The 16,530-nt window shown below is 43.9% G+C and overlaps 1 protein-coding gene across 8 annotated transcripts in view; it reads left to right on the forward strand.

Moving 5' to 3' along the window:
- The window catches only part of MIGA2 (mitoguardin 2), a 35,053-nt gene extending 19,459 nt beyond the window's left edge, over window positions 1-15,594 (forward strand). For 7 of the 8 annotated variants that reach the window (XM_037879649.2, XM_037879645.2, XM_037879648.2 and 4 more), the window contains 6 exons: window positions 605-691; window positions 1,446-1,544; window positions 2,211-2,345; window positions 3,325-3,378; window positions 4,633-4,749; window positions 5,520-11,113. In XM_037879649.2, coding sequence (XP_037735577.1) covers window positions 605-691; window positions 1,446-1,544; window positions 2,211-2,345; window positions 3,325-3,378; window positions 4,633-4,749; window positions 5,520-5,720 — 693 coding nt within the window. In that variant the 3' untranslated portion in view covers window positions 5,721-11,113. Of the gene's footprint in view, window positions 1-604; window positions 692-1,445; window positions 1,545-2,210; window positions 2,346-3,324; window positions 3,379-4,632; window positions 4,750-5,519; window positions 11,114-15,465 lie in introns of those variants that run through there. The other variant, XM_037879650.2, reaches the window with a different exon arrangement.
- The last annotated feature ends 936 nt before the right edge of the window (window positions 15,595-16,530 follow it).

Below are 16,530 nucleotides of genomic sequence, written 5' to 3' on the forward strand. Positions count from 1 at the left end.
GGCCTGGAGTTGTACCTGTGACTGAGGCGTAAAAGGCTTTCTATCCTCAGCCCCTTGAGTAATATCTTTAGGCTGCAGGTGACTATGTACCTCCTAGATCCTTGCATCATCATAGTGCAAGAGCTCACATACTTTTTTTTTTTTTTCTTGCCACTCCCAGACTTTTCCAGCATTCTAGGCCTATATCCTACAGGAAGGAAGTCTTTTACTTCATCTTCACCTTTACCATGTGGCCTTCCGTTTTGCTTTTATGCACCTCACCTTTTTAAGCCTTAGCACTGTGATGATCCTCTTTCCAGGGGGGACTGGATACCTTTTCTTTACGACATCTCTGAATAATCAGTAGTTGACATGAGGAGTTGCTGAGTGACTTGAAGGTACTAGATCAACTAGGAGCACAGGCTTCACAGAGCTCATTGCCTTGGGCTGAATAGATTCCACTATTTAAATTCATGTCTGCTCTCAGGCCAAGGAAAAAGTGAAATCCACATTTGGCTCTTTCACTAGTGTAGGAACCCTCCTATTGTCTCCTGTCTCCACCGTCGTGGAATAAGGACTTATGTTTACCTAATCAGTGAAAGATTCTTCTTTGGTCTCTTTATAGGCCCTTCTGCAGGATGAGAGCAACCAGTTGTTTTTTGGGGAAGTTGGAAAGCAGATGGTGACAGGATTAATGACAAAGGCTGAGAAGGTAGGAGGGCATATGAGTGGGAGACCACTCAGTTGCACCTTGTATGAGCACCTTATAGACACAGTTACTCAGTCCCAATTTCAGGTTAATCCCTGTGATTTCCCCCTCCCCCTGTCATTACTGTGATCACCCACTTGAAAGGGAAAAAACAGTTCCCATGTTTGCCCTCTCTTCACTGGTTCTTCCTGGGAGATACTCTGTATGCAACCTCCTCTCCAAAGCCACCATCACTGATGTTGAGGTTCATCAGTGGGAAGGGGTTCCAGGGGGCTCCCAGCTGATGCCCACTGGGAGGGAGGGAGAAGGGGAATCAAGCACTCTGTACAGTGCATCTGTTCTGTAGAGGTCAATGAGTCGGAATCTTTAACGTGGCGTTTATTCATTAAACCAATCTCTAGAAGAGTAAGACTATGCTGCCTTGCTAATGCATGAAATGGTAGCTTGTTACTGAAATCAATTAGTCACCTATAAGGATGTCTGCGTAGATACTTATATAGCTTTCATCATAGTATCCAAGTGCATACAACATACAAGCTTCAAGTGGTGGTGGTCTTGTGGCCACCACACCTTCCAGAAATAAAATCCTTCTCTTTCTGCAAATGATTGTTGGCCAAAAAATTAGGCGAGTACTTAATTATGTGTAAATCGTTTTGACATATTCAGATCAACAGGCTAGAGAAATGCTTTATAGTAACCTGAGACTGTGTATCGCTTCTAATTTTTCCCATTGTCTCATTTCCCTGTTCTCATGAAGAACCCCAAAGGTTTTCTGGAATGCTATGAGGAGATGCTACATTACGCACTGAAGCAAGACACCTGGCCAACTACTCAGCGGGAACTGGAAGGACGAGGGGTTTGTAGAGGAACTCTCTCTCTAGAAAGATAGAGCTGAAATGAAAGCCTGAAACAATGTACTAGAAGGACCCAACGGTGAACAGAAGTTCTAAATTAAATACCTTGGTACTCACCACTTGGTGTCACTGGACCCCAAAGCTACAGTGGTTAACTTACAACTATTTTGCAATAGTTTATGGGAGGGGAAACTCCAGCTCTTAACACCAGGAAGTTAAATTGTGGCAACTAAAAGTACCCAATATTCCAACTCTTTATCTGCAAATGGCTCTGTAGTTAGGCCTGTAACACAATGAGTAGGGAAAATACCTATCCAGGGCTGTAGCTGTCTTCAGTATAACTTAATACAACAACAAAAATCTGACATAAATTCTTTCTGAACCTGTTTCTCCTGAGTGGCACTACTACAATTGTAAAGCTTGCAGCTGTATTTGGTTTCAGTTGGTTTTGAATCTGCTTATCCTTAACACAAGACTAGTAGGGCAAACTCTTGCTGGTTTAAACTTCAAACCATTGAACTGAAATCAGTGGAGTTGTGCCCTCTTACACCACTGGTCAGTTTGGCCCTTTTTTAACTAAAGAATTCATAATCCATTTTTCAGATGGTCCCTTTGGTCTGAGTTCCTTTCTATAAGCTCTTGTCTGTGACTCATCTGTTCTCTGGCAGGTGGTGTGCATGAATTTCTTTGATATTGTGCTGGACTTCATTCTCATGGATGCTTTTGAGGACCTAGAGAACCCTCCTTCCTCTGTCATAGCCGTCCTGCGCAACCGCTGGCTCTCAGACAGCTTCAAGGAGACGGTGTGTTAAATGGTGGTTCTTGTTCCAAATGACTATTTCACTATTAGAAGGACAAAAAAAAAAAGAGAATCAGGCTTTCTGATTACACAGAAGTCTCTTAAAGGAACAATCCTATTTTTCTGTCCCTCTACCAACACATGAATTGGCCAGTCTCTTGATAGATCTGAGTAATTTATAGGGAATCTGTGTTCGCTATAGCAGGTTCATTCCTTTAGCAGTTATTCTCTGTAATAACATTATGTTAAAGAATAATGTGTGTAGACAGCAGACACTTAGCCATCACCTTCCTAGCTGTTAAGGAAATAATACTTTCCTGTACTTTGCAACTGGGAGGGTAGTGGCTCAGTGTCTACTGCTTTGCAGGTCTTTCTCCATTGGAGACCCTACCAAAGTGAACCCTGAGTATTAATGTATTTTCTTAGATCTAGCTGTCCTGCATACCTTAGCCTGTCTAATCTGCAGGGAGCCCCAAAAAGCGTATCGGTTTAGAAACCATGGCACTCTTACTGAAGTTCCTATGATTCTGGTTTCCAGTCTTGCTTATTGAAAGCAAATCTCAATATTCCAAATTAACTGCCTACAATACTATACAGTAACAATGGCCACAGACTTCACACGTTAATAGTGTTTTCCCTTTTACATGGGCTGTTTCATTGCTGGTGAAGTGGTGGACTAAAATTCTGTTTATGATCTGCATTCTGGAGTAACTGGGGGCCTCCTTCACTGGATGTTATTAGGGGTATTCATAAGCACTGTGGCTGATCTGGAATGGATTTGAAGTGACCAAACGTGCTTTCAGTTTACATAAGTTTAACTTTGGAATTTAGCAGGGACCCTATCTGTCACTTGGTAAAGGGCTGCAGAATGGTGGGAACAAGTAATGCTCCATGCCATAGTGATGGCAATATATTGGTAAGTTGCATCCTGTTCTCTGGAAAGGCTCACACCATTAAATGATGTTGGGTTTTTTTAATTGCAGGCCCTAGCAACTGCCTGCTGGTCAGTTCTGAAAGCAAAGAGGAGGCTTCTAATGGCAAGTAAAACATAAAAATAAGGTGTTGTGGGTGAATGTGAGAGATGGCGGGGGGAGATACTGCGGGGGGGAGGAGGAAGGAACACAAGGCACCTGGTTGTCACCAAGATATGATCTGGACCCTGGTGAAGCATGAATCTAGATGTAATTTTTACAAGAACAGACTAAATTGTCCTATTACCCATATCTGAAACAGCAGGAGTCCACTGACACCTTTGCTGAAGGGACCTCCGAGATACCAAGGCACTCTTACTGAAGTTCCTATGATTATAGTTTCCAATCTTGCTTATTTAAAAGCAAATCTCAATATTCCATATGCATTGCCTACAATACTATAGTAATGGCCACAGACTCCAAGTTAATAGTGGTTCCCTTTTATGTGGGCTGTTTCTTTTTTGGTGAAGGATGGACTAAGGCTACTTACCTGCACCCCTGCTGGCAGCATTGCTCGCTGGTTGGCTGATTAGATTTTGCTCACTGTATTTCCCCTTTTCACTAACTCTCTGCTGCTTTCCAGATGTGCCCTGTCATCACAGATGAGCCTAGGAGACTGAGAGTCACAATCTCATGAGTTCTAATCCAGTTCTGCCACTCACTCCCTGGTCTCTGGGAAGTTATTTAAATACAGTGCCATAATCAGTCAGTAAATGAGGATAATGCCTGCCTCACAGGGGTGATGCAAGGCTTAACTAACATTTGTAAAATGCCTCGAAGGTGTACTGCTCTAGGTAACTATTAAGTACTGGTGCTGTCATGTGGCAGCATCTCCAGGTCTTGCTGTCGTACTAAAAATCATTCAGACCACTGGGGACTTAAATTACTTCATCCAATTTCTTGTGTTAAGTGGAAAATTAGAGATCTTGAGCCGTTTCAGGACCATGAAGGTTGCCTGATAGCTGAAGGACTCTTGCAGGCTTCCGTTGTCTTGTACTACTTTCTCCATTGAAGGGCAGTTTAAAAACAGCAAGATATAGAAGTTCTGTAAGATCTCAAAGTATCTGAATGATGGGTGTCTAACTTTGCAAGAGGGATGGCTGAATAAGTCTCTTTTGTAGCTTCTCTTCCCAACTTCAACGTCTTAAATGGGTGGACTGTAACAGCTGTTTTAACAGTACGTGGTAACACAGCGCTGCCTTGTCATGCACAGGACATGTGCATTTAAATGATCAGATGAGGATGCCTAATGTAAAGTGGATTAGCTTGTAAATTCTCTCTCAGAGCAAAGATGAGATCTGGATTTGTTTCCCATGACAGGTACCAGATGGCTTTATCTCTCATTTCTACTCCGTATCGGAGCACGTCAGTCCTGTTCTAGCCTTTGGTTTTCTGGGGCCCAAACAGCAGCTGTCTGAGGTCTGTGGTTTCTTCAAGGTAAGCTGGCCCTCTGTACCTTACTTCTTTATATATTGGTTCCATCTTCTGGCTTGGATCTATGACCATGTATTCACTGAAGGGCCTCTATTGGAGTAACACTAAGGAACTTGGCTTAGTGTAATCTGGTTTGTCTTTGCTTTTTTTAAATCAGCAGCCTGCATGATAAGATTTATAAGAATTCTTATTAGAACTTGCTGCTAACTATGCTACTCCTCTAAGAACATACAAAATGGGACACTGGACAAAATCTATAACTTCAGAATAGATTAAGGGCACACATGTATATATTCCATTTTAATGTATTTCTTATCAACTCAGAGGTCAGCCAGAAGCTTAAGATCATGTGGGGCCCATATTTGATCTTAAATTCTAAATGTCTCTGTTCTTTCTAGATTCTTATTTGACTCTGCCTAACGTGAACTTTTTTCTTAAATGTTAATCTTACAACACAGTTGCCATGAAATATTACCACAGAGTGCGATCACATTCCTGACTCCAGGGACCCTGCTCTGTGCTCCCTCCCTCCCCTGTTTTCTTCAAGGGATATCAATCTTTGTCTCCTAAACAAAATTTCCGACCTCACAGGAAACTGACAGGGTAGAGTTGGTATAGTCTGAAATAGACCCTTTGTGTGTCTGGTGGGGAAACTTGCAGAATCCCATATGGAATATACTCTCTTAGGGCTAGGCAACTGACATGTATCTGCTTGACTTTGGGTATGGTGGGGGCACATCTCCTTACTTTAAACATTCCCCCTCTTTTTGCAGCACCAGATAGTGCAATATTTGAAGGACATGTTTGACCTGGACAATGTGAGATACACAACAGTGCAGTTGCTGGCAGAAGACATTCTGCAGCTGTCACGGCGGCGCAGTGAGATCCTCCTGGGATATTTGGGTAGTGAGACGACCCCAGAAATGAATGGGACACTGTCCAGTGAAAATGGACCCTTGGATGAGCTCAACTAATATTGAATTAGGGGAGAAAAATCCATTTTCTTAAGAGACCTTTTTCTAAGAGGTAGCTACACCACCTGTTGTGGTAATCAGTGGCAACAAAACTATTTCATCCCCTGACATCACTGGACCTACCCAGAACTACTACTTTTTGTGGCCAGTAGTGTTGGCTGGAATAGCTCCAGGACCCTCACAGGCTTATGATTTGAACCTCCTGTTGTCTATACCACATCTTCTATTTTTTAAAAAATTTCTTTAATTGTGACAATCTGCCTGGGCCCAAGATCCTACCCTCCCACATTACACGGGGCAGCAGACAAGCACCTTCCCTCCACTATGTGTTCTCTGGGAGCAAATCCCTGATACTTGCAGGGAGTAGGTGGGTAGGTAAAATGGTGACAGGTTCTCGCCTTGGCTCTTACCTCCTCTTTGATTGAGAAGGTATTCTTAAAAGTGACTTCTCTGCCATGTCTCTCTGGACATTACTGCTGATTTTAACGTATAAATTTTATGGTATACAATACTACTTTCAGATATGATGGAGAGGAAGAGAAATAATTGTTTCCTGTGGGGAGGAAAAATGCTTCTGTAAAGCACTGAAGACTAAAGAATGGAAGTAAAATGCAGATTTTGTAATGACAGACACTGGAAGGGAGTTTGTCCTTCATCCCTATGTGTTGTTGCTTTTGTAAACTAGACCCTTTCACTGGGGGTCTCATTGAGATACCATTGCAGCCTATAATAGGCATCCTGAGAATGGTGGTTGTAGAAAGGGGTTGGACTTGTATCCTGATTATGCATGCATAAATATTTCCTCCAATATACATCAGAGTGCCTTGCTGTATTTCAGAATTAGCCAATAATAATCAGTCTCTGTCACTGGATGGGTATCACAGGGTATGAAATACACAGGTGGAGGAAGGATGTGTAAGATGGCACCTGCTGCCATTACTTGTAAAATGAGCAGAGTAGGAGTTTAGATACGAAATGCAGAAGGTATTACATGGTGCAGTTATTTAAAGAGCTGGGATTCTGGTTGAAGCTGCTGGAGAGACTCTCTTAAATCTCTAGTTTCACCACATTAAACAATGTAGTGGTTTTTACAGTTCTCTATGGAATGGATATATACATGTTCTAAAGACAGACCTTCAGAAGTGCTCTCCTGCTGGAGTGAAATTGTTGACCATTAACTGTCAGAAGCCTTATGATTGAGGTTAAAATGTGGCTCCTGCTGGTCATGCAGGGGTTGGACGTTAGTTTAGCAGCATTCAAGTAACTTGGGTTTGGGACTCCCACAGTTCTTGCTGAGAAGGGTTGCGGATGATGCTCTGAATATGCTGCCACCTCCTACTGTAAAGCCACAAGAGAAGTCTCAGGAGACTACCACACATCTCTTGGTTTGCCTAGGTTTAGTTCAAGTCAAAGGTAGTGGCCTCAAAGAGAGGACATATCCAAGAGTGGAAAAGCAGACACCATAACAAGAGTATTGATGCAAATAGGGTTCAGCTTTTAGTGTGATCGGCTTTTCCAATTCTGCCCCAGGGAAAGATTGGCTCCTTTTAGTTCAGGAGCTTTATGAGTCTTGTCTGGCTGTGTTTTGCAAATGATGAGAATACAAAGATCTTATAGAAGTTGGAGTGAGTGAACTAAGAAAGTTGTGAATTATTCCAGTCCTCTCTATTTCCTGGGCTATAGTCAGAGAGGTTCTTCTGCAAAGACATCTGTGACACAGTTTCTGATAGTAAAAGCAGACAGAAAATAAGCAAAAGAGAGTATGAGAGAGGATATGAAATGAGGAGATACGGAGTTCCCAGACTCTTGCAAAAAGCCAAGTGTAATACGCATGTAGCATTATGATCATGATACTCCACAAGTGCAAGAAAAAAAAAAAAACGGTGTGCCCCAAAGACCTAACAAACATAATATATAAAGACAAATGTTTAGGCATGAGAAAGTGAAAAGCAACAAACCTTAGTGAGGCCTGGTCTGCACCGAAAAATTAGACTGACCTAGCTACATCTCTCAGGCTGTGAAAAATGTTGTGCCCAGTGCAACGTAGTGAGGTCAAGCTAACCCACACTATAGATGCAGCTAGAATTCTTCGGTTGACCTAGCTCCCATCTCTTAGAGAGATACACTAACTGCATCAACACAAAAACCTCTTCTTTCAGTGTGGGAAGCCATCTACAATACAGCAGCACAGCTGTAGACATTAGTAAAGGCATACCTTAGGCTTAATGAAACAAGGGCTGTTGATTTGAGAGATGGCAATTGACACCAGGAAAGCTCTTCCAAGCACGCTGGCAGGAGCCAAACAACAGTTAGAAAAACAGAGGATGCTGGCAACCTTTCATACCCATATTGATCAGAATTAAAATGTGGGTTGAATTCTGAAAGCAAGTTACTTTGACCAAAAAAAAATTTTTATACCATTTTGTGCCCTTGCATGGCTATTTTGGATGAAAGATGAACTCCAGCAGCTTTGTAGTAGCTGAAAAGATGCTAATGAATGTGAAGACAAATAGAATAAGGAAGGATAATTGTAATTCTAAATAATTGATGCTATTCGCTTTAGGTTTTTAGAGTTTTTGTTGTCTGTGTATTTGCTGCTTTGAATGTCTTTACCTGAATGAAGATGAGTAGATCAGAAGCAACCCATCTGGCACGTGGGTAAGAATATTAGCTCTGACTTTCAGATCCTCACTGGAGAGGAGACTAAAACTGGTGGGGGTGGGGGGTGTTGTTTTTTATAAAGCACAACACTATACTTGTACGGTCCTTCTTAAGCTAGGAAAAGTTAATTCCTAATCAGTCAAGAGAAGGTGGGGGATAGGAAATGACCCCTTTACTCCCCTACTCATAATCTGATGTGCTGTCCTTTTGATGAAGGCAAAGAATTCCTCTTCAGGGGTGATTGTGGCTGGTAATGCAACTTGATGTAATAGTATTTATTTTTGTTTGTTTCTCTTCTCTTCTCCCCCCACCCCCCTTCCCCAAAACTGACCTGTTCCATGCACACAACAAAGTCTAGGCCTACTGATACAAGCTGCCTCTTGCTCTAATAGGGGAGGTAGATCTTTAAAGAAACAAAACAAAACCCCATTCCATCCCCCCACCAAAAAGCCTCCCAGAACAAAACAAACCTGATGCAACCTATGAGGGGATAGTAGCCTCAAGAACATTGTTCAAAATAGTTAAATCCAAAGGAGATATTCTTCCAGGAGTAACCAGCGCTGATCTACAGTCTGTAGATAGAAATGGTATGCTGCTTTGGATATAAACCTCTGAAGGGATTCAGGGCTGCTCTTATTGACCTCAGTGCAGTGCAGATTTGGGTCCAAAAGAAAGATAATGTGATTTGTATCACTTCTCAAGTTGCAAGACCTTAAGGACCTGTCTGTTTTTATATTTAAAATATTTTGTGGAGTGTCACAGCGCTCTATATGTAAATGCACAACTGAGCTAGTTGCCATAGAATCTACTTTTGCACTAGTACATTCTTTTGTGTTTGTGAAATTTCACCATATGCTGTGTGTGTGAAAGTCCAACAGATGAAGCATCCGCCTTACTATATGCCTATATGGAGCGTTCCTAAGGGATTCAGTTTTGTGATGGGGAGGCGGGCATCAGGGTTATGAATAAACAACCTTCTACCCTCCAGCTTAGTGAGATATCCCTCTAACAGAAAATATTTCCCAGCACTTTGTATTTAGAGCAAAAGATACCTTAGTGTTAATAGCAAGTGAGACATATTTGGTTAGACTCTAGAGCAGGGGTGGGCAAACTACAGCTTGGGGACCGCATCCGGCCCTTCAGACATTTTAATCTGGCCCTCGAGCTCCTGCCAGGAAACAGGGTCAGGGGCTTGCTCTACGCAGCTCCGCTCCGCACGCTGCCTCCGCCCCAAGCGCCACCCCCGCAGCTCCTGTTGGCCAGCAAACGGGGCCAATGGGAGCTGCAGGGGCAGTGCCTGCAGACGGGGCAGTATGCAGAGCTGCCTGGCTGAGCCTCTGTTTAGGAGCCAGAGGGGGGACATGCTGCTAGTTCCAGGAGCTGCTTGAGGTAAGCGCCACCTGGAGCCTGCACCCCTGACCTCCTCTCATGCCCCAGTCACGATCCCCCTCCCGCCCTCCGAACCCCTTGGTCCCACCCTCCTGCACCCCAAAGCCCACACCTCCAGCCAGAGCCCTCACCCACTCCCACACCCCAACCCCCAATTTCGTGAGCATTCATGGCCCACCATACAATTTCCATACCCAGATGTGGCACTCGGGCCAAAAAGTTTGCCCACCCCTGCTCTAGAGATAAGTGGTGTTAGCATTTTTTATAACAAACCCTTATTTTCAAGGGGTTATAACATCTCTTAAATACATCAATATGGGCTAAAATGAACAAGGTTTTAGCCTTGAGGGAAGTTTTTAAAAAACATGACTTGAGCATTATAAAAATAAAAACCTGATGCTTAAACGCAGCACTCCAAACATGCATGATTATATTTCCTTCTTAAACTGAAATTTGACCTCAGTTAATCTGGAGTGGGAGTTGTTGTGATGAGCTTCACTAAGTGGTTAATGTGCCCGTGCACTATTTTAATACATTTAGAGAATAGACTAGAGCAGTGATTCTCAAACTGTGGGGGGGTCCCGACCCCATTTTAATGGGGTTGCTAGGGCTGGTGTTAGATTTTCTGGGGCCAAAGCCCAAGCCCCAGTGCCGTGGGTTGCAGGGCTCAGGCTTCGGTCCCCCCTCCTGGGGTCATGTAGTAATTTTTGTTGTCAGAAGGGGGTCGCGGTGCAATTAAGTTTGAGAGCCACTGGACTAGAGTATGTCTACGCGGCAATTAAACACCCACATGGCCCATGTCAGCTGACTCAGGCTCAGGCTATGGCGCTGTAAGAATCCCAGAGCCTGGGCTGGAGGCTAAGCCCGAATGTCTACAACCCAATTAAATAGCCCCAAAACCTGAGTGCTGCAAGCCCGAGTCAGCAGACAATGGCCAGCCATTGGTGTTTAAATGCAGTACAGATATATTCTAAACAGGTCTGTGAGGCAAATATTTTTTTCAATCACAAATGTATGAAATTAAAGAAGAGAAAAACCTGCTTCAAAATATTAGAGTTCAGAATGGCTTTGAAGATGAGCATGACCCACACATTCATGGCAAAGGAGAGAGGATGTGAAATTCTGCTTTCCCTTAACCCTTTTCAGTGGGACATTCCTCTGCCAGACCTGAAACTAAAGAATGTAACCTTGTGCCTGTGGCTTTTTTCTTTTACCTTTATTTCCTGATGTGTAAAGATTCATCTGTTCTTGCTCTCCCACCCCTCATTCCCCCAGCTAAAACTTTTATATCTGTTTTGGATGTGGTATTCAATGCAAGTCAAATAAATCTTTCCTTCATTATATATGGTTTTGGTTTCTAATTCCACCTAGTGGATCCTGAATTATGATAAAGGCTCTTGTAACTTCTGATTTAGATGCCAACCTGTATGTTATTCTGAACAGTTCTTTTGAGAGAGAATCCACTTATAATATGCAGGCAAACAGTGGCTTATTTCTAGAATCAGTGTGTTAAGAACTGATAGCAAGTAAATTCTTAGGGCTTGTCAACATGGGAAAATGTTCCAGTATTATTATTCACTCTAGTTATACTGGTATAGACATGCCAAACTTCCATATATAGACAAGCACTTAGATTTGATTTCTTGACCATCCTATGATCCACTTTATGTACTTTCTGCAATGGCTGATAATCCATATGCTTCATCTGCCAGGATTTTCCCATTCAAAGGTGACCTCATCTAAAGGAGAATTCTGTGTTAAAGAAAGAAACTCAGCAATTAACCTCATGGTCTGTGTGGATTCGTATATTGCACACATTAAAAGGTGTCTGAGAACTAGGTCTGAAAGACAAAAGTAAAGATTTGCAGAATACTTTTGAAAGACTTAAAAATGTCTGTCCGCTGAGACCTGTAGAAAAGTGTAGGTTCCTTTCAGTAGGCAACTACAGCACATTAAAACTTTCATTTTCAAGCCATGAAGCAACTACGTTGAACCAGAACAGCCATGTGCTTCCACAGCTTTTGGTAGAATATCGCATTTGTAGAAAGAAATAGTTTCTTTAAACAGAACGTATTTGATGTGTGGAACACATTGTCACGCTAACAGTGAGGTGAAAAGCTTAGATATATTCAAAGAATTAAACATTCATATGGAGAAGAACATTGACAGTTAAATAAGACAGATCACCACCGTGCTTCAGTCTGTCATCCAAACACTAGCAGAGGTTAAGAAGAAACTTTATCTATGGATAGGTTAATTGTCTGGGGGCAACCTCTGAAATAGTTGGTTCTGCAAGACACCAGACAGAATAAGCCACCGAACTGCTTCAGTGTAGCAATTTCTTATCTTCCTTATATAAAAAAAAAAGGGCCTTGCATGTGCTGCACGCTAAAGCTTTGGAAGAGGGAAAGAGTAGTGGATTTAAGAATATAGGGGGAGAGGCCTGAATGCTGTTATTTTCACAAGAAATGGTGGAGAGGCTCCTGTTCTGTGCTCTTGGTTTGAGCTATGGGTAGGGTGACCAGATGTCCTGTTTTTAAAGGGACAGTCCCATATTTAAGCGCTCCTGCAGGTGTCCTGACTTTTTCTCAAAAATGGGCAAATTGTCCCATATTTTCTGTCTCTTTCTCCCCCCCCCCCCCCATTAGTACTGACATGTCCTGCTGCTGCAAGATCCCTGCTTGCCAGTCGCCCACACCCCAGCAGTGAGTGGGGGAGTCCAGTGGCTGACAACGGGGGTGGGTGTGCAAGGCTGGTGGTGGGGTGAAGATGCTGCTCCCCCTGCTGGTTCATCAGTGCAGCCCCTGCTGTGTGCCGGCTCTCGGCTAGCAGGGCCCCACCTCCCCGTCCCATGTCCAGCCGGCACTTGCTATGAGCTGCAGTGGCTGGTGAGTGCGATCAGGCAGTGGCCCGTTACGTGTCACCTCTGCTGCCCACCCATCGGCCCTTTACATATTCTCCCTCTGGCAGTTCTCTCCCTGCTTTGCCCCTTCACCTCATCCAGCTTCTTCATATCCCCCCCGGCAGGGCGCGTCCCACTCCCAGTGCTGTGCGGAGAACCAGCCCTTGGTCAGAGCGCTCAGTTCACCAACAGCCTGGCTGGCAGGCTTCCTCCCGCCACTGCCTCTGGCTGGGCCGGTGCCCCGGAAAAGCCCAACACCCTTCAGCCCGGGGCACTGGCCAGGAGGAGCCAAGCCCAGCATGTGCCAAAACCCCACACAGCTCTGGCATGGGGAAAGCCCCTCCGCCCCTCAGCTGAGCTCTGGAGTGGGAGTGGGAGGGGGAAGAGATTTCCAGCCTGTTCGCCCCCCCAAACCTGCAGGCTCCACAGCAGCCCCCCAGGCAGGGGCTTACACCCTCTTCACATACACTTCTCCCCCCCAGAGAGAACAGGGCTGCTCCATCCCCAAGGCACCCTCCCCTGCTGAGCCATATCTCTGGCCCGGTTTGCTGAAGCCGCTGCAGTCAGGTTCCCTGGGCTCTGGTGCACAGTGCATCCTTAGGACTTAACCCCTTCCTGCCCGTGCAGTAGCTGGGGGTCGGGGGGGCGGACAGGAGGTGGCTGGGTTATGTCGGTGGCCAGCAGTAACCTGGAGATGTTAGCTGCCTTTCGAGGCTATGCAGGCAGGAAGGGACAAGCTGCTTCCAGCCTGCGGGGGTCAGGGGGAGAGAGGAGGGGAAGAGATGAGCTTTGCAGAAGGGGAAGAAATGAGATGACTGCCCTCCACCCTGCCCCTCAGCTGGAAGCAGCTCCTGTCCTTTCCCTCCCGCACAGTGACAAAAGGCTGCTGCTGGCCACATTCTGGTGTGAACCCTGACAGAAATAAGGGGAGCGGGGGGCACATGACCCAGTGTGCCCCTCCACCTGTTGCCATGGGAAGATGCGGCACCAGGAGAGGTGGGTCCATCCCGGGGGCCAAGCCGGGCATGGAGGGCTGAGAGAGCAAGGCAGGAAGGGCTGGGTCGGTTGGTCACACCCCCCTGTCCGAGAGAGGTGTATGGAAGTGTGTGTGTCACCTCTCCCTGTGTGATCCCTAAAGCCTTAAAGATAAGAAGGTAAATGAAAAGAATCCAACTACGCAGTATTTCTTTTTAACAGGGGCTCAGTCAACTTGTTGTTAATTTGAACATTTGTACTGCATAATTCTGATTATTTGCCATTGAACTTGCTTGAATACAAGTAGTTTTACCACATGTCCCATATTCAGCATAGGGAAATATGGTCACCCTAGCTGTGGGTCAGTTCACACTTATGTGCTAGAATTTATTGCCAAGATACTTATTCAGTCTGCACTTTAGGTGAATCTGCCAAATGAAACATAGCTGAGCCTGAAAAAGTGATTGAAAACCTTTCACCGATAGGCTGCCTCCATGAGCACTACACAGATCCCTTCAAACCAAACTTTAAACAGAGGTAGATTAATATAATAATGACCAGAGCTTTCAAATTAAAGGACAATGCATATTTTAGAGGTTAGAGCAGAGAACTATAGGTTGACCCATCTTGGGTTCTAGTCCTAGCTTCTTAGAGATAGGGACAAGTCCCTAAAGTGCTGTGGTACAGTCTTCCCATCTGTACACTGTGAATAATGCTTGGCTGAATTATGATGAAGGCCCTCTTACAGGGATACTGAGGATTACCTGATACTTCTAAAACATTAATATTTTCCTGTTGAATATTGGATTACTGTGAGAACCCTATTGTGTCCAAGCCTGCTCAGAGGTGCTTGATAAGGAATAGGAGCACTTATTGTATCATTTACTGATTTAAAATTGCTACAGTTTCCTTTCCACTAAACATTCTCATTGAAGTACCTCTAGTACTAAACGATGTCCAAGAGAGGTTTCACTGCTTGTCACATTATAAATATAAACTGACAAATCTTTGACTGGAAAACATTTTAATTATTTCTGGAAGAACAGGATCTGTTTGGCTTTCAGTGGCAAAAGGTTTCAGAGTAGCAGGCGTGTTAGTCTGTATTCGCAAAAAGAAAAGGAGTACCTGTGGCACCTTAGAGACTAACCAATTTATTTGAGCATAAGCTTTCGTGAGTTACAGCTCACTTCATCGGATGCATTATGCTCAAATAAATTGGTTAGTCCCTAAGGTGCCACAAGTACTCCTTTTCTAGTGGCGAAAGGAAAATCCTTCACACTTTTTTAATTCAGTCTTTTGAAGAAGACCTAACTTGTGCAGTAAACATCTACTCTCAATAGAGAGTGCCTGTTATCTACAATTGCTACCTTTTCTCTTGGAAAGCCAAGCGGGGGATCTACTGTTTAAATTAATTGGGAAGGATCATAATCTCCACTTGAAACTAGTTACATTACAGCTGTAAAGAGAAAGGAGTAGTTCTCCTGTCCCTAAATAAAATATTTAAAAGATTTAGTTGAACATGATCAAGGGGTAGATGTGAACGAATCCATACATTATTTGGTTGCCATCAAACAACAACAAAAATAAACGAAAAACCTGCTCTGCTCTTACCTGGGCTGGCTTAGCTAGGTTTGCGACTTCCTCCATGGTCTAGTAAGAAACGTTACATGCACAGGCCCATTTTCTTTGGAGCTTTTAACCTGAGTGACCTTACCATTCCTGAAATTTTCTCTTCACAAGTTTCCTTGTGCAAATGCTTCCAGTACATACGCCTCTTTTGATGTAGCACATACCCTTTGTATTCTTCTCCCTACCCAGGACTTCCAAGTGAGTGGTGTTTAACGTGCACAAATACAGAAGAAAAAAATGAGGAGTCCTTGTGGCACCTTAGAGACGAACGAATTTATCTGGGCATAAGTTTTCATGGGCTATAACCCACTTCACCGGATGCATGGAGTGAAAAATACAGCCGGCAGGTATAAATATACAGCACATAAAAGATGGGAGTTGCCTTACCAAGTGGGGAGGTCAGTGCTAACGAGGCCAATTCAATCAGGGTGGATGTGGCCCATTCCCAACAGTTGACAAGAAGGGGTGAATATCAACAGAGGGAAAATTACTTTTTGTAGTGACCCAGCCACTCCCAGTCTTTATTCAGGCCTAATTTGATGGTGTCCAGTTTGCAAATTAATTCCAGCTCCAGACTTTCTCATTGAAGTCTGTTTTTGAAGTTTTTTTTGTTGAAGAATAGCCACTTTTAAATCTGTTATTGAGTGTCCAGAGAGATTGAAATGCTCTCCGACTGGCTTTTGCGTAGAGACTGTCCTTTTTGGCCAATGTACATAGCAGAGGGGCATTGCTGGCACATGATGGCAGCAGCACCCTGTTCTCTGTTAAAGTGACAGTACTAAATCCCTTACTGCTCACATTTCCTTTTTTAGTGCCACTCAGGAAACTATCATTACTTGCAAAGCTATAAAGTAGATGTGGATGTAATTATAGTCCACTGTGTCTGATCATAAAGAGGAATTCCGTATTCTCCATGTTGCCAAATACTGATAAAATGGGTAGTTTCAGTACATGTAGGAATTTGTCAATCAACCATCTTTCTGCAGAAAAATAAATAATAGATAAATTAAAATCACCCCGCTGTCTGAGTGGCATATTTCAGCTCTAACTACTTGTTCCCACTGACACATACCTCCCACGCTTCTAGTCTGCCCTGCTTGCTGCTAGCAGACTCTTGTTTCAAAGGGTGGTTCCTTGGCATGATATTAATTCACGAGTTCCCACAGCAGTTTAGTGTGTGTGACTGTACTCTCAGATCAAAATGAAGGTGTGCAGCACACCACCATGGCTGCTCTAACATTCACTCCCCAGGTT

The sequence above is a fragment of the Chelonia mydas genome, chromosome 16 (genome assembly GCF_015237465.2).
Source record: "Chelonia mydas isolate rCheMyd1 chromosome 16, rCheMyd1.pri.v2, whole genome shotgun sequence".
NCBI classification, from domain to species: domain Eukaryota; kingdom Metazoa; phylum Chordata; order Testudines; family Cheloniidae; genus Chelonia; species Chelonia mydas.